The sequence below is a fragment of the Babylonia areolata genome, chromosome 3 (genome assembly GCF_041734735.1).
Source record: "Babylonia areolata isolate BAREFJ2019XMU chromosome 3, ASM4173473v1, whole genome shotgun sequence".
Taxonomy (NCBI): domain Eukaryota; kingdom Metazoa; phylum Mollusca; class Gastropoda; order Neogastropoda; family Buccinidae; genus Babylonia; species Babylonia areolata.
Window position 1 is genome coordinate 37,624,614 of NC_134878.1, and position 18,996 is coordinate 37,643,609.

The 18,996-nt window shown below is 38.4% G+C and overlaps 1 protein-coding gene across 1 annotated transcript in view; it reads left to right on the forward strand.

Moving 5' to 3' along the window:
* The window catches only part of LOC143279971 (opine dehydrogenase-like), a 43,301-nt gene extending 24,549 nt beyond the window's left edge, over window positions 1-18,752 (forward strand). The window contains exons 2-6 of the mRNA XM_076584359.1: window positions 9,326-9,536; window positions 12,399-12,677; window positions 13,068-13,310; window positions 13,960-14,164; window positions 16,989-18,752. Coding sequence (XP_076440474.1) covers window positions 9,339-9,536; window positions 12,399-12,677; window positions 13,068-13,310; window positions 13,960-14,164; window positions 16,989-17,278 — 1,215 coding nt within the window. The 5' untranslated portion in view covers window positions 9,326-9,338 and the 3' untranslated portion in view covers window positions 17,279-18,752. The remainder of the gene's footprint in view (window positions 1-9,325; window positions 9,537-12,398; window positions 12,678-13,067; window positions 13,311-13,959; window positions 14,165-16,988) is intronic.
* The last annotated feature ends 244 nt before the right edge of the window (window positions 18,753-18,996 follow it).

The window sequence follows — 18,996 nt, forward strand, 5'->3', positions numbered from 1 at the left end:
TCACAACACAACGAACGGGCTCTAAAGGGGAACCTATCGTTCACAACACAACGAACGGGCTCTAAAGGGGAACCTATCGTTCACAACACAACCAACGGGCTCTGGTTGGTGAGGAGAAAGGGGAACCTATCGTTCACAACACAACTAACGGGCTCTAAAGGGGAACCTATCGTTCACAACACAACTAACGGGCTCTTAGGGCTCTGGTTGGTGATGAGAAAGGGGAACCTATCGTTCACAACACCAACGCCACCAGAACAACACATAACAAGAGAGGCAAGGCCTTCAAGACTCACTTGTGATACACTTTAAAAAAACAAACAAACAAACAAAAAATCGTTAAACTGTGTTTGTTATTATAAAGCTTCGCGTTTAAAAAAAGAAAAAAAAAAAAGAAGTCCTAACCAGATTCGAACCCCGCGTGTTCGGGTGAGAAGAAACTGCCTTATCCATTACACTATTGTGGCTCCTTAACTGACGTTCTAAAATTAAACATTTGAACATACTTTTTTAAAGGGCGATAAATCAATTGCGTGCAGTGAGAACGCTGTTTAAATCATATTATTTTGGTGTATCTTGGGCATTCAAAAAATCTTGAAGGGCAATTAAAAATTCTTTTTAATGGCTATGGCAGCAATCACACTGCAACATTTAGCCGTTTTTACTAGATCTAGATAGATGTACAAGTTTAGTTACACCCGCCGGGAATGTAGTACGACACGGTTGATTCAATTTCTCTTTTATGTTCATTCTAGTTTTATAGTTTTAAAGTTGATATGAAAATTTAGTATTCTGTTAAACTAATAACATGTAGAGCTAAGTACAAGTACTTCTAAACGTCGTAAGAAGTGAAAAGGACTTCATTTTGAGAAAAGTCAAGACTGGAAATTTTTTCGTTTCATCGTGATCAATTCAAGGGTATTAACTCGCATGGTTCACAATTTTTAACTGTGAATTCCGACTGATTCTGTGAATATTTTTATGGCAGTTTGGGGCATAATCCAGTAAGTGATGAGGCGTTCACAAATCTTTCTCTGAATAAATATTTAACAGTCTCCTTCTCCAACTTTCCATCACATGTTATCGTGTATTGTCCATTGAATATAGGATTGAACGGGCAGATCAACAACTTGAAACAAAATGGCGTCGTTCGCGTTCGCGAAGGATATGAGCACGCGCTTTGAATGTGTATAAATATGTGTACGCAATTGATTTTTGCCCATGACCTTCAGGGCTCAGCCAACAGATCTGTAAACTCCACTCGTCGTATTGATTTTAGTATTTTCCGAAAAAGACCACTTGGGCGAATGAATATAGTGAAAGCCCTGTACACTGAGAGTAAAACACACAAGTTTTTTATGTATTGAGTATAATTTCAAAATGTAATGTTTAAGATGAGAAAGATCAGTTTAAAGCAAATTAAGTCCCCTAGCATTAATTACAGATTAATTTCCCTTTTTTACTATCTGCGCCAAAACGTTTGCAAAATAAATAAAACTTCCATGCTTAGCAAAAGAAGTTCCTGTTTGAACAAAAAATGATAATAATGACTGCTCTTGTTGTTGTGTCAGAATATCAGATCAAAGTGCCAAGTTTAGAGAATAACAAAAATATCAATATAACAGTAAATGCAGTTTGCATATAATTAGGCTTCATTTTTTATTTTTTTGTGCCCATCCCAGAGGTGCAATATTGTTTTAAACAAGATGACTGGAAAGAATTGAATTTTCCCTATTTTTATGCCTAATTTGGTGTCAACTGACAAAGTATTTGCAGAGAAAATGTCAATGTTAAAGTTTGCCACGGACACACACACACACGCACACACACAGACAACCGAACACCGGGTTAAAACATAGACTCACTTTGTTTACACAAGTGAGTCAAAAATGGGCAGTGGAAAAAAAAGTTTGGTGCCTGTGATTGTTCGAACCCTACAAATGCTCACTGAACTGACCGTGAACCCAACAGGACAAGAGAGACATCAGGCGGGATACCGATGACCTTCGCAAATAAGCCCTCCTCACCGTGTTAGCCAGGCAATGAAGGGCAAGGCCGTGGAAAGGTCAGGAGGTGGGAAGTGGCGGGGGAGGCAAGGCAGGTCACACACCGTTTGTTCATGACCCATGAGTTAGATACTCTCTCTTTTTGCTGCCGGTGTCAGACAAAAAGCACGTTCCCTCGTGAAGACCTTATTCCGGAGTATTTTTGATTTCGTTTGATTGTTGTTTTTTTCTCTATGAACGAGGATTTACTTCGGAATAAACTTCTGGCTTGCAGCCTTACATCCCCCGCCACACACACACACACACACACACACACACACACACACGATTCAATCTCCCTTCACCGCCATTTGGCGTATAGAGGATTGCAAATAATAGAGCAAAACAAACATGAACAACAACTTGTAATTGAACTGTTTTAACAACACTAATGATGCGAATATAACATCAGGTTCTCAAAATGTATACACGTGTTCAAAGCATACTGAAACATGAAAATTTGGAAGAAAATCACGATAAAACCATTTCTTAAATTTGTACTCATCGAAATAGTTCTAACGTGTGAAGCTTGGCTTATTGTTTCAAGTGCAATGTTTTATACTTTCTAACATTGCCATGTCTATATGTTTTCAAACTGAAAGCAAACGTTTTCTTACATTTGAAAACGTCAGTGTACGGAAATTATAACATTACCTTGGATGGAGAAAGCGATGAAGAATCAGTTCATGTTAAAGTCCAATTTCAATTGTAGTTTGTGATTGCTACAGCGAAATTCAATAAATGCATGTACATAAACATCTGATAAACAAGATTATGTTTCTATACCGCAAAGTCAGTTTTGATTCTTTAACAAGCACATACTACATGCTTCAACTTAATTCCTCTAGTTGATAACAAAATCATTTACTGAAGAATCTCGAATATGGCTACATGTTGCATTGACACACAGTCAGTTCCGGATCTTGCGATATTTTCTTGAATCTTACTGAGCCATTCAACTTGAATCCGATGAGACCTTTATTATGTAAACTTCTCAAGGTTATGTATACCCAGATTGACAATTTTGATGTTCGAGAATACGTTTTATCCGAAAGCGAACCATTCGAACTAACACTAGAACAGATAGTGGGTATCTTCCTGTTTCCCCATTAACTAAGTAATTCTAAGTATTACGTTTTGAACTAAAAACATGCTTTAAAATTTTTATTTGAAATTTATCAAAGAGCGTTAAGTTTCCATATCCCACTCAGCCAATTTCATTTTCAGTACTTGGGTTGAGTGAGATGAGCTGGCCCGCCGCTTTCTTTTTGGAAGTCGCCACAGCCTTTGTAACCTTCCTACTCGGGCCCTATTGCCTGTGTGAAGAAGGCAGGGAACGCCCAGGTACGGTGTCATCTCCTGCTGAGTCATAGAGCCTCTCCAGACACTTTTCTGGTACTTGTGGCTAACACGATTGATTGATTGATATAGATACTTATATAGCGCCTATCCTCGGTCGGAGACCAAGCTCTTAGCGCTTTACAAACACGGGCTCATGTGCACAACAGGGTGCCTACCTGGGTAGATCCGACTGACGGCTGCCACTGGGCGCTCATCATTCGTTTCCTGTGTCATTCAATCAGATTTCATGCACGCACACATACACACTCAGACATACATGTAACATTTTACGTGTATGACCGTTTTTTCGTTTATTTACCCCGCCATGTAGGCAGCCATACTCCGTTTTTCGGGGTGTGCATGCTGGGTATGTTCTTGTTTCCATAGCCCACCGAACGCCGACATGGATTACAGGATCTTTCACGTGCGTATTTGATCTTCTGCGTGCGTATACACATGAAGGGGGTTCAGGCACACACATATGTTGACCTGGGAGATCGGAAAAATCTCCACCCTTTACCCACCAGGCACCACCGAGATTCGAACCCGGGACCCTCAGATTGAAAGTCCAACGCTTTAACCTTTCGGTTATTGCGCCTGACAGTAGTAACGGATGCGTTTACTGGCACATCTTAACTCTTTTCTGGCAGAGGGGTGCGGGTCTCTGATAGCTTAACATACCTCAGCTTGGAAGTCCATCCCTGCACAGCAGCAAACGCTCGTCAGGCCTTATGATAACCCACGGGGCTGAGACAGACAGGGGGGTTACTTAATACTTGGCTCACACTTCCTGGGTCTTCGTGAGTCTTTATATGTTCAGAATTTGCCTGCACATATACCCCGCAGTGTCACTCTGTTTGAACAGCAGTTGCTAAGTCAGCTACAGCCCCAGCCCTAGTAGACTAAGAGCAGGATGTCTTACTATTGAGCCGCGAAGTTTGGCCAAACAGAGCAAACGAACAGGCCTAGTTTGCATCAGTTTCACATGGTAAGTATATTACCCAAAGAGAGAGCATACTACAAACTCCCGATATTAGTAATGATAATATGAATGACTTTCATTTTACGTTCGTTTGTGTGCTATCCAGAAATATTTTTTTAAATGCACAACGAAATTAGTTTGAACTTTTACAGACACAGTAGAGCGGTGGCGTAGTGGTAATGTGCCTGACTGGGAAGCGGGTGTCAACGAGTTCCAGTCCCATTATACGGGATTGTTATTCCCGCTTACGAGGTTTACTCCAGTGTAAATTCTTATACATAAAAAGAATTACTCTGGAGTAAATTTCTCACGTGAGAACATTTTCGTCCAACACCGGCAGAAAAGAGGGAGTATCGATTTAATATGTTGTGCGAAAATGTGCAAGTGGGGTCTTAATTTCCAAAGCGCGCAGGACTCAAACCCTCGAGCAAAGGCTTGTGCCCGTTATGTAACTGTTCGGTAAAGCCATGAGGCCCACCCACCTGAACAACGAAACCGTCACCAAATCAAGCCCTGAAGATCTTGACCTTTCATTTGTACTATCTCATGCAATGTTAGTTCTTTTCACCAGTTTAGATCCCTGACCACTGACCAGTACCGAAACATATATGTATGACAGTCGTGTCCGACTATGACCGTCAAAACAGCAGAGGAGTGAACTGCTGTCCCGACTATCTAGGTTAGAATTTGATTATTGTAGAGAACGTCTTGCCCAAGTTACATCCCCACTATTTTGGCCAGGAGGATTTTAGGTCAGTTTGTGTTCCCAAAGGCCCCCCCCCCCCCCCCCCCAAAAAAAAAAAAACGGGAGTGGCAATACTGTTTAATAATAATTTGAATGTAAAATACATAAGGAAGAAAGAGATACAAATGGAAATTTTATTATCATATCTTTAAGAGCTATGGAAAAAGACATCCTGTTGATAAAAATGTGTATGGTCCAAACAAAGATAATTCTGAATTTTACGAACATTTGAAAGAAAGACTAAAGAAGTATGCTAACCATGCTCTCTTATTAGCAGGTGATTGGAATCTCGTTCTTGACTCATACTTAGATTATGATAACTATAGTAACATGAACAATCCAAAAGCAAAGGAAATTGTTGAAAACATGATGACAGAATTCAGTTTGACAGACGTATGGCGTGAAAATAATCCTCTCGTTAAACGTTTTACATGGCGAAGAAGTTCACCTGTAAAACAAAGTATAGATTAGATTTTTTTTTTCTTGTGTCGGAACATCTTATGTGGAATTTTGATGATGCAGATATTATACCAGGATATCGAACAGATCACTCAGTAGTTACTTTGAAATTAAAATTTGGTAAAACCATAAATCATAGCACATTTTGGAAATTTAACTATACTTAGAGATAAGCAATTTGTAGATGAAGTTAACAAATTAATTGACGAAACTATTTGCGAATATGCAATAGAACAGTATGATACAGAAACAGTTAGTGAAATTTCTTTCATGAACATTGATCTTCAAATTTCAGATAAAGTATTTATAGACTTTCTACTCAACAAACAATAGCTTATGCTGCAATGAAGAAAAAGGATGCATCAGAAAAAGAGGAATAGCTGATAAAAGGAATAGACTTATTAGAAAAAAAAAAGAAGAAGAAGAAAGAAAATAAAACAGGTGAAGATATGAAAATGTTAAAAGAGAAAAATGAAGAGTTAGTGTCTCTTAGGGAAAAGAAAATACAAGGTGTTATATTAAGATCTAGAGCAAAATGGATTGCTGAAGGAGAAAAAGTCGATAATTATTTCTGTAACTTAGAAAAAAAAGACATTATGTGAATAAAAGCATGACCAGGTTGTTAGACCATAATGGAACATAACAGAAGAACCAGAAAATATAAAACAGGAAGTTAATTACTTTTACAGAAATTTATACACTAAAAAAAATTTTGATACTTGTGAAATAAAAGATTTAGTTAGTGAATTGCCAGAACTATCAAACGATGAGCATGTTTCATTAGAAGGACAAATAACTTTAGAAGAAGCGAGCTTAGCATTAAAGAATATGAAAAATGGAAAGAGTCCTGGCATAGATGGGTTTGGAGCTGAATTTTACTCTCTTTTTTTCTAAGAAACTAGGCTCTTTTGTAGTTCATGCTTTAAGTCAGTCAGTGAGAAATGGTGAACTTAATGCCACTCGGAGAGAAGGGGTTATAACTTGTATCCCTAAACCAGACCAAAAGAAAACACAAAAAATTGGAGACCTATATCATTATTGAATGTGCTGTATAAGACAGGGTCAGCATGCATTGCTAACAGAATAAAACAAGTTCTTTCAAAATTAGTGGGTGAAGATCTAACCGGTTTTGTTGCAAACAGGTATCTTGGAGATAATATAAGACTAATTTATGACTTAATCACTTATTATTAAAATCACGACATCTGCCTGGACTTTTACTATGCTTAGACTTTGAAAAAGCTTTCGACTCGCTGGATTGGAATTTCTTGTTTAAAACTTTGAGAGCATATGGTTTTGGTGATAGTATATGTGGATGGATACAAACTTTTTATAAAAACATAAAACCAACTGTAATGGTCAAAATTCAGAATGGTTCCTTATAGAAAGGGGCTGTAGACAAGGTGATCCACTTTCTCTTTATTTGTTTATATTATGTGTAGAAATATTAGCAATTATGATCAGGGAAGATAAAGAAAAATAAAGGTATAAACATTGATGATAAAGAATATAAACTATCTCAGTTTGCTGATGATGCACAGCTGATGAATATTGGGGATGTTAAATCTTTTGAAAGATCTATTCATCAAGTAGAAGAGTTTGGTAGGTTTTCAGGCCTGTTCATGAATGCACAAAAAACACAAGCTATATGGCTAGGAAGTAAAAAGAATTCAAAAATAAAATACATGCAGCATTTAAACATTAAATGGAACCCAGAGAAATTTAAGATACTGAGAATATGGTTTACAAATGATATCAAAGACTGCGAAAATATTAATTATGCAGAGAAATTATCAGAAATGAAGGCCCTGTTTAAGATATGGGTAAAAAGAAACATTACACCTATGGGACGTGTTGCAGTATTAAAATATCTAATCCTGTCCAAACTAATCCACCTATGGATTTTGCTTCCAAATCCTCCAGATAATTTTATAAATAATTGTCAGAAAATGTGTTTTCAGTTCGTATGGAATAGCAAACAAGGCAAGATAAGTAAAAAGACAGCAACAAAATGTATCAAGAAAGGAGGTTTAAACATACCAGATATAATAAAATATACTGAAGCTCTGAAATTAACTTGGTTAAGAAAGTTTAGAACTACAAAACACAAATGGAAAAATATTGCAATGGAAATGTTTCCATTTCTAAATGAAATAGAAAAAATATGGACCTGTTTATGCACTGCTTAAAAGTAACACTAATTTATTTTGGAAACACAATTTATGGCATATAGGGAATTTTCATGTCAGTGGAAGCCCAAATCAATAATAGATCTTCAGTCAGAACCAGTTTTCTGTAATGATAAGTTCAAGATTGGAAACAGTACGATAAATTATAAAAGTTGGATTGATAAAGGGGTTTCTTGTGTTTCACATTTTCTAGATAACAATGGAAGATTTCGTACCCAAAATGACTTCACCAAAAGATATGAAATAAATGTACATTTCATGGCTTACAACAGTTGTTTGAAAGCAATTAAAAATATTGTCAACAGGTAGAACTTAGTATGCTAACAAACCAAAGTACACACGATATACCATGGGCATTAAAAGTAACCTACTCAGTATCTAAGGGATCACGTGCATACTACGATGTTTTGACATCTGATAATACAATTTCAAATGCTTGTAACAAATGGTCTGAGAAATTGGGAACAAATATATGTTGGGAAAAGGTTTTTATTAAAATTCATAAAATAGAAGAAATAAAATTGAAATGGCTACAACCTAACATAATACACAGAATCATTGGAACAAATGTAATTTTAAAAGAAACGAGAACAGTAAATAGCAATAATTGTGACTTTTGCTTAGAAGCTAAAGATAGTATTGAACATATTTTCTGTCGATGCAATCACTAAAAAAAAAAAAAAGTGTAAATTTAGAAGATTTACTCAAAACAAAATGTACAATGGGTGCAAATTTAACGTTTAACGAGCATACCAAGCATATAATACTTTTTGGTTTCCATATGGATATAGTTACAGACCAAGTTCTTGATTTGATAATCCTCCTGGGGAAGATGTATATATATAAATGTAAATTAAATAAATGCCTACCAAATATTCACTCATTTCAAAATTATATCACCTCAAGATACAAAATAGAAGAATATAATGCAATGGTCACGTCTAAAATACACAGTTTCAAGAAAAATGGCTACCATATTTACCTTTGCTTGAAAACAATATATGAGACGCTTATTAACAGTTAACATACTCAAACATGTAAATCTCCATGATGCTTTTTCAAATGTTTTGTTGTTGGGTGAAGAAATTAAGCATTGTGTATGTTTTATGGAAATGATTTACTTCGGGTGGAATGGTATGTTTTGTTTGGTTGTGTTGTTGTTGTTGTTGGGGTTTTGTTTGTTTGCTTTGTTGTTGTTGTTTTTTTGAGGATATATTCAAATGACCTATATACTTAAATTGCAGTACCTATTTTCACTGTTATGTACGTCGTTATGCTTTTCTGCACCTTATGTTTCATTTATCATGCACTCTTTCTTATCCTATTTATGTATTTGATTTATATATTTAAGTACTTATGCTAAATATATATGTGTAATCAAAATTGAAAATTTAGATTAAAAAAAAAAAAAAGAATAAAAAAAAACTGTAACAATAATACGATTGCAGACTGTTTTAGGGGGGGGGGGGGGTGGGTAGGGGGTGTGGGGGGGCAATTTTTGACTATTGTTGTGTCCTTCCCATATTGTAAATATGATTATCACTGTTATTTTGGTCTTCTTCAGGAAAGCAGTGGGAATGGCGGACAAACTGACAGTGTGTGTATGTGGAGGGGGGAATGGGGCTCACGCCATGGCGGGTCTGGCGGCAGCACACCCCAACACAGAGTCACGTGTGCTGACCTTGTTTCAAGATGAGGCTGCGCGCTGGACCAGTCTGCTGAAGGAGGGGGACTTCACCATTAAACGGAACATGCCAGATAAAAGTGTCGTGGAGGTAGGACTTCAGTCAGCATTATGCATACTGTATTGGTATGATGCCTCACTGGGAGCCAGTTACATTAGTTGGTGTGTTTGTTCATTCATTTACTCATTCTTGTGTATCTTTGTTTGTTTATTTATTTGCATAATTTTTATTTATTTTATTTGTTTATTCATTTACTTATATAATTTTTATTTATTTTATTTGTTTATTCATTTACTTATCTGTGGAGTTACCATCTTATTCTGTTTTATTCAGTTTTCCATCGACATTGAACATTTCTGGTGTCATCTTTTTACTCAATTGTTGTTGGGATTTCTTCTGACATGTTATTTATTGTACTGTATTGCTTGGTATTATTCTCTATCTCTGTGGAAAGTGTGTCACTACAGTCAGCACAACACCTTTTTTGACTCACTTGTGTAAACAAAGTGAGTCTATGTTTTAACCCGGTGTTTGGTTGTCTGTGTGTGTGTGTGTGTGTGTGTGTCTGTGTGTCTGTGTGTGTCTGTGGTAAACTTTAACATTGACATTTTCTCTGCAAATACTCTGTCTGTTGACACCAAATTAGGCATAAAATAGGAAATATTCAGTTCTCTCCAGTCATCTTGTTTTAAACAATATTGCACCTCTGGGATGGGCACAAAAAAATAATAAAAGAAGCCAAATTATATGCAAACTGCATTTACTGTTATATTTTTTTGTATTCTCTAAACTTGGCACTTTGATCTGGTATTCTGACACAACAAGAGCAGTCATTATTATCAATTTTTGTTCAAACAAGAACTTCTTTTGCTAAGCATGGAAGTTTTATTTATTTTGGAAACGTTTTGGTGCAGATAGTAAAAAAGGGAAATTAATCTGTAATTAATGATAGGGGACTTAATTTGCTTTAAACTGATCTTTCTCATCTTAAACATTACATTTCGAAATTATACCCAATACATAAAAAGCTTGTGTATTTTACTCTCAGTGTACAGTGCTTTCACTATGTTCATTCGCCCAAGTGGTCTTTTTCGGAAAATACTAAAATCAATACGACGAGTGGACTTTACAGATCTATTGGCTGAGCCCTGAAGGTCATGGGCAAAAATCAATTGCGTACACATATTTATACACATTCAAAGCATGTGCTCATATTCTTTGCGAATGCGAACGACGCCATTTTGTTTCAAGTTGTTGACCTGCCCGTTCAATCCTATATTCAATGGACAGTACATGATAACATGTGATGGAAAGTTGGAGAAGGAGACCGTTAAATATTTATTCAGAGAAAGATTTGTGAACGCCTCATCACTTACTGGATTATGCCCCAAAGTGCCATAAAAATATCCACAGAATCAGTCAGAATTCACAGTTAAAAATTGTAAACCATGCGAGTTAATACCCTTGAATTGATCATGATGAAACGAAAAAATTTCCAGTCTTGACTTTTCTCAAAATGAAGTCCTTTTCACTTCATACAACGTTTAGAAGTACTTGTACTTGGCTCTACATGTTATTAGTTTAACAAAATACTAAATTTTCATATCAACTTCAAAACTATAAAACTAGAATGAACATAAAAGAGAAATTGAATCGACCGTGTCGTACTACATTCCTGGCGGGTGTAACTAAACTTGTACATCGGCTAAATGTTGCAGTGTGATTGCCGCGATAGCCATGTCTCCTTTACCGCGGACTTAAAAAGAATTTTTTTATTGCCCTTAAAGATTTTTTGAATGCCCAAGATACACCAGAATAATATGATTTAAACAGCGTTCTCACTGCGAATACCGCAATTGATTTATCGCCCTTTAAAAAAGTATGTTCAAATATTAAATTTTAGAACGTCAGTTAAGGAGCCACGATAGTGTAATGGATAAGGCAGTTTCTTCTCACCCGAACACGCGGGGTTTGAATCTGGTTTGGACTTTTTTTTCTTTTTCTTTTTTTAACCCGAAGCTTTATAATAACAAATACAGAACACATTTTAACGATTAGAATTTTTTAAACACATTTTAATGATTAGATTTTTTTTTTTTTTAAGCATATCACAAGTGAGTCTTGAAGGCCTTGCCTCTCTTGTTTTCTTTTCTTTTCTCTGCTTACAGGTGTTTGTTTTCCTTTCAGAGTGGATATTTCTTCATAATTTTGCCATGGACAAGCCGTGGGTTCTTTTACGTTGCTTCGTACATGCAATACAAGGGACCTCAGTTTCGACTCATTCGAATGACTAGCATCCAGATAACCTCCTCAGGTGTAGTAAATGAGAAGAAAATATTCGCGAGTGTGGGATGCGATTCTGTGCATTCAGATTCTCTTGCTTTCCAGTTACCCCCCCACACCCTTCCTCCGTCCCCCACTACATGTCAATTAATTCCATCAATATTAATTTCTCATTTGTTTGTCTGAGTAGTGACATGATTGATTTGTAGGGTTTTTTCTGTCTTTTCTTCTTAAATAATCTTGCAACAAGTCAGTCAGAGAGAGAAAGGATATGCGAATATCTGAGAATATTTTATTCAGGGTAGGCTGTAGTCCCTGACTGAATGTGATATGACATATTCTTCAGTCAGAGAGAGAATCCCTATTTCACCAGGTTTCAAGATGTCAGCCTTGTATTGCTTACGTTACTTCCTGAATATCTCTCTGACTACACCCCAAATCAAAATGTGTGTGTGTCTGTGTGTGTATGTGTGAGTTGGACATGATTTAATGGTGTCATGATGTCTGTTAGCAGTGAGTGTGTAAATTGAATTATTTTACTATTTCGTCATCTGCAAACAATGAGTTTTGAACATGTTAAGTGCTTTGAGCTTTGTTTGAGAAAAAGCACTGAATAATTGTCCTTTATTGTTGTTGTAGTTGTTAATGTTATTATGATTATTATTCCAGATCAAAGCAAAACCTGCCATGGTCACCAAGGACGCCAGCCAAGCCATCCCAGGAGCCAACATGATCATTTTCTGCGTGCCTGCTTTCGCGCATGCACAGTACTTCAGCGCCATCGCGCCCTATGTGCAGCCCATCACGGCCATTATCGGTCTCCCGGGGCAACCAGGCTTTGAGTTCCAGTGCCTTGACATACTGAAGGAAGACGTGGCTAAAAAGTGTGCCATCCTTTCATATGAGTCCTTGCCTTGGGCCTGTCGGATACTGCAGTTTGGCAAGCTGGTAGGATTGGTTTGCGTTAGGGAGACAGGGGGAAAGGGAGATAGAGTGCGCGCGTACGCGCATGTGTGTAATACATTAAACTAACATTGAATACAATAAACCCACTGAAACAAACAACTGCCACCAGGACAGCGCAACACTACCCACCCCCACCTCCCCACCTCCCACACGCAAGCTAACAAGCCAAGGGCATAGTGAATAACAAACATCAAGAGTTAAATATGCAGACCATAGGCATTTTTGAATTATTGTAAATAAAAAAACCCAGTAAAGTTTATGAGGTGAAGGAAGATTTTTGGAACTTTGTTTAATGTCCCGTCACATACATTGTATTTGTATACAGTGAAGTTTAAGAGTTCTTTTTAAAACAAAAGACATGTACACCTGCAGGTGGAGATCCTGGGCGCCAAGGACTCCCTGATGGGGTCAGTTATCAGGGGCCAGAGCCGGTTGCCCATGGACCCCATGCAGACTCTGCAGGCCATGCTGGGGGAGCACCCCGTGCTGAGGATGGCCAACAACTACCTGGAGCCCTACCTCATGACCAAGTCCATCGTCCACCCGCCCCTGATGTATGCCCGCTGGAGGAACTGGGATGGACAGCCCATGGCAGAGAAGCCCCTCTTCTATCAGGTGAGGAAATGGTACAGGTTGAGGCTGGGAGATTGGCTTTTTATTTTTTTCTACCGAGAATGAGGGGTGGTTTGGGGGTCTACCAGCACCCTCCATGTTTGTCCAAACTGGGACGAACTGTCCATAGCGGAGAAGCATCAGGCACTCAAGACTCCAAATTGGCATATTGTCAATGCACAGGTACAGAAATTCACTGTTAGACTTGTGTAAAACAATGACAACAACAACAACAAAAGACAGATGAAATATAGATCAATTGAAACTAAGTTAAGAAAGAATTTTTATATACTATCACACCCACATTCACGCGCACGTGGACATATTCACACACGCACGTAGCCACACAAACACACACACACACACACACACACACACACACACACGCACAAAATCTCACAAAAACACACTCACACACATAGCCACACAAACACACACACACACACATAGCCACAAACACACACACACACATACACACAGAGACAAAATCTCACAAACACACACACACACACACACACACACACACACATATATGTACATGCACGCACACACACACACACACACTCTCTCTCTCTCTCTCTCTCTCTCTCTCTCTCTCTCTCTCTCTCTCTCTTTCCTGTTGTCCTGGCACTGTACTTTACTGACCACACAGGGTCTGGACGATGTTGGAGCGGCCAGCCTGAGCGCGGTGAGTGATGAGGTGGTGGCCACAGCCCAGGCCATCTCCAAGCAGTGTCCACAGCTCAGCCTGTCGCACGTACAGCACCTGCTGGAGTGGTACCGCCAGGACTACCGGGAGACAGTGCAGGACCCCACCTGCCTGCTCACCGCCATGAGGACCAACGCAGCCTACAACGGTCAGTGGGCTGTGGGAGGGGGTGGCGGTGAGGGGGAGAGACATGCCATGCGAGGCCATGTGGATGCGATAAGCTGTAGTTCTCTGCTAATGTCCAGCAACACAATGCAGTTGCCCTGGTTGATCAGAGAAATTCACTTCATGTTGTATCAAGTGATGCACAATTGCAAATTTTGGTGATTGATTCCAGTTTCAGTTTCAAGGCAAAAATGACAAGGATTGTTTTGTTTTGTTTTTAAACGTGTTGTGTAGTTAATATTATGAACCAGGGAACAAGAAAAGGCAAAAGGAAAAAAAGTGGGCCTGAACCCAGTATCTTCAACTCAAAGCAGAATGATTCTCCACAGGGCCAAAACACACGACCACTTACATCCAAAATTAATATTAAAGCTTTTGTTTTTAGTGTGATAAATTGACTACTGTTATCGAGGTGATAACACCGTTCAAATGATTAATGTTATTTTTATGTATCAAAATTATTTAAGACGGGTAAGTTTGTGGTAGAGAAAAATCACGTTTCCATCGCCTCAGGCACCTGGTAACATGTTGCCGTTTTCTCCAGATGTGCGCAGATCTTCGCAACCAAAGGTAGTCCGTGCTGATGCGTGAGAAAACAGAGTCTGCACTTAAAACAAATATGTATAGATCTCGCGCTTGTACATCAGGATTTTACCTGTTTACGTCACGACTTCTTGACTTCATCAGTTCGTAAAAAATTGTCAAACAGATCTCCATGCATAATATGCAAGAACATCACTGCGGGCAAGTCCCTTTTTTTTTCGAAAAATTTTGTTGTCGGATCTGACCTTCATTTGGATCGTATCTTCTTCTCTATGTGTTAAGTACTTTACTGATGTCACTGACTGAAATATGTAAGCCAGTTCGAGATATTTTCCTTGGGAAAGCATAAATTGGATGATTTTGAAAGATCTGTGCATCACTGTTCCATACTGGGTAAAAGAAGTTCCTATTTGTAATGTCATTATAAATAGAATGTGTGGAAAGAATGTATTTTTTGCTATTTTAACCCCTAGGCCACCTATATGACGAGATAACTCATCATCGCAAGCATGTACGCTTTGCTGCCACAATGACAAGATAACTCGTCATCGAAATATTCTGACTTTTCCCTGGTTTGCATTCAGTTCGTTGACAAAAATGCTGGTCGCTTTAGCTTGGGGAATCTTTATAGATTTTGTTCATAGCTAGAAACCCCATCTACCTCATGAGGCAGTCCTTTATTTGAACGTTTTGGTTGGGTCACTGTCGCAGTGTTTTACCTGGCTCCTTTCCTCGCTCGCTCAACAAAAATGTCGGACTGACACTGTGCTCAAGACATGCCATCATGGTGAACTAAATCAACCAAGATTGCTTTCTTTAGCTGATGCTCAGAAAGAATTGAAGTGTAAATTCGAAGAAGACAGTGATGAACATTTATAGGATGATTTGATAGAAAATAAAGGGAGCAATCAAGAGAGTGGTCAAGATGCGACCATCAGTGAGTGATGCCGGCTGTACAGCTTTAGCAGACGACAGAAAACTAACCGAATTATTAGCAGGACACAGTGTGAGCGATTTTCTTGGCACTCAGCCAACACCGTCTGATGAGCACTGGATCATGTGAGAGGGGTGAAGAGGAGGGGGGTGGAGACTGAGGGGATGTGCCCTCACATCCATATTATCACTTGGAGAAGTCACAATGCTTTGTGTATATATCTCTTAAAAAAAAAAAGAAGAAGATAATATTGTGGTTGTTCTAGTATGATTTTGTGTGTGCAGATATCCATTTGTCCAGAAAATATATTTTAGTGCAAATTACCTAACTAATGTTTGTAATGAACAAGTTGAAAATGTGACAAAAAATAAAACACTTATTTCAAAACAAAGCATGCCACTAAAAATATATAAAATGTGAAAACATTAAGTGTTTTGTATTCTTTATTCATTTACCTTTCAGAAAATATATACTTTTATGGGTCTTTCTCAAATAACAAAGAGCACAGAATTTTTTGAAAATTTATACCCGTTTTTTGTGAAAAAAAACCTGGCGAATAGCTTTCACTTGAATCTTATTTTCCTGGCAACGAAAGGGTTAAGCCAAATTTGGTGTCAGCTGACTAGTTATTCCCAAAGAAAACCACACACACACGCATGCACGCACCCACACACACGCACACACGCGCGTCCACACACACACACACACACACACACACACACAACCAAAACACTGGATTATTACATAGACTCACTCTGTTTACACAACATCACAAGTCAAAACGGACCAGATGCCTGACTTCCACATAGACCCAATGTGCTGGTCAGGCTGTGTTGATTAACAATCATTGGTAATAAAATATGTTCCTCCACCTCTTCTCTTCTCTACCTCCCATCCTCTGTCCAGGTCTCCATCTCCTCTTTCCTCCTTTCACTCCCCCCATCTTGTGTTCACTCCCTCTTCTTAATCTCTTTTTTATATCTACACTCCCAGTATACCTTTCTGTCTCTGTCTCTGTGTCTCTCTCCTACTTCCCACGTTCTCCCTCCCCTTCCCATCTCTCTCTTCCTTCCCTCACCCATCCACATTCTATCATCCACCCACCCACCTTGCTCACCCCCAGCTCCTCAACTAACAAGGCAAGGCAAGGCAAGGCAAGCCAAGAAGCGTATTTCATGTTGCCCCTGGGGCATAGAAACATTACACACATGCATCTCTTACACACTCCATACAAACTAAAGAAGTATAATGTAAAAAAACAAAACTAGCAACTACAACAAATAAACTATAACTATACTGTTCTCAACCTCTATGTCTCTGGTACCACCAGGTCTGGTGCACCCAATGAAGGATGACGGCCAGGGCAAGTGGCTGCCAGACTTTGCCTACCGTTACCTGGCAGAGGACGTGCCCTTTGGTCTGGTGGTCACCAAGGGTCTGGCCCAGCTGGCTGGAGTCCCCTCACCGGAGACGGACCGTGTGCTGGCCTGGTGCCAGGAAAAGCTGGGCAAGGAGTACATCGTGGGGACAGAGTTGAAGGGCAAGGACTTGGCCTCCACCCGCGCCCCACAGGCCTATGGATACAAGAGCCTGGACGACCTGGTAGCTCTGATGCAGTGAGGAGGGTTTGGGGGAAGCTTGTTTCACAAAAAATGACACATAGAAGTAATGTGAGTCATATTTATGGTAGAAGGTTGTTTTCTTTGTTTCTTTCTTTACTTTTTCAGGAATGAGGAGCTGGGGGTTGGAGGGCCTTCGCTGGAGAAAAACGAACAAACAAAATTAATCCATATGATGACAGTCCATTTATATTTACAGTGAGTGTCTTTATTGACCTTTTGCTTTCCCAGGACCCTCCCTTCCACTGTCAGTTCTCTAACCAATACATGGCTGTTGAACAATGACTGATGTTATAAGTATGGAAGAAATATAGTATGAGGTTTGGGGAGGCAGTAGCTCAGTAACAGAGAGGATTGATCATGTTTGCATAAAAAGCTTTTGGGTTCGTTTCTTCATCCCACCCCACCCAGTTCTCCACCATTCAGTTAGATCACTAACTGAGTAAATTTTGAATGAAGATGGAGACGATTGTGAAATGCATCTTATCCATTGTTTGTTAATCAGGGTATTACAGTGACGATGTTATGTCTCAGGTTGACAGACAAGCCAAAGGTATTTTATGATATACCAGGACCTGTTCCAATATGGTATAATACAACATGATCCAATAATCTCTATTCATCCAAACAGACATATTTGTGTATACAGTATCAATATATTATACACATCAGGCCTTGGCATGAAAGTGACTGATACATTGATTGCTTTGAAATTATAGAATGAATGATTTACTGCAATGCTGTAACGCTACAAAATCACATGCAACATGAACAAGAATGCGAATACATCCTGGATACTGTTGATTGTTTTATGCATTATTCATCACAGTCTATCCAGCTTACTTTGTTTGTCATCTCTGACATTATGCACTGACTGACAATATGGTGGGTTTTTTATGTGTGTTTGGTACTTGGTGAATAACTACATGCTTTGAAATGATGCTCAGAACAATCCCTGTTGCAATCTTGCTCCAATTTTTTTGGAAATTGGAAGCTAACTCTTGTCAAAAATGTTATTTTAGAGTGAGAGAAAATGGGGGTGGGAGGAAGGAAATGTTTGTTGTGATAATTTAACACCAAATATATATATTTGAAGATATTATGAATATGAGCTATTAAATTTGCTGTTCATTCAATATGGACTAATTATTTGAATGAGCCCACATTAGTCGACATTAAATTCTAAAAAGTGACAGTAATAAGGATAACAGACTTTTAAAAAGGAATATGTATGTATGTATGTATGTATGTACATACATATGTGTGTGTGTGTGTGTGTGTTGTGTAGATAGATAGATAGATAGACAGATAGAAAGATAGATTTCACTTCATAAGCTATTCATTGTCCAATTAACTTTATGCTTTGCAAATAGGTAACACAACTATGATAAAAACTCAAATAACACAAAACATTCCGCATTGACTGCTCTCTCTCTCTCTCTCTCTCTCTCTCTCTCTCTCTCTCTCTCTTTCTCTCTCTCTCTCTGTCTATATATATATATATATATATATATATTGTTATATATATATATATATATATATATATATATATATATATAAATAATTTCCTGCTTCATACCCCACTAACACTGTCCTTCGCTCCCCACCATCCCGCCCCCATCCCCAGTTTGCTCAACAAGCTGTACAGGATGATTTAACTTTTGTTTCGGTTTGTGAAAAAAGACATGATATTTTCATAGCACCGAGTTGGTTTTTTTA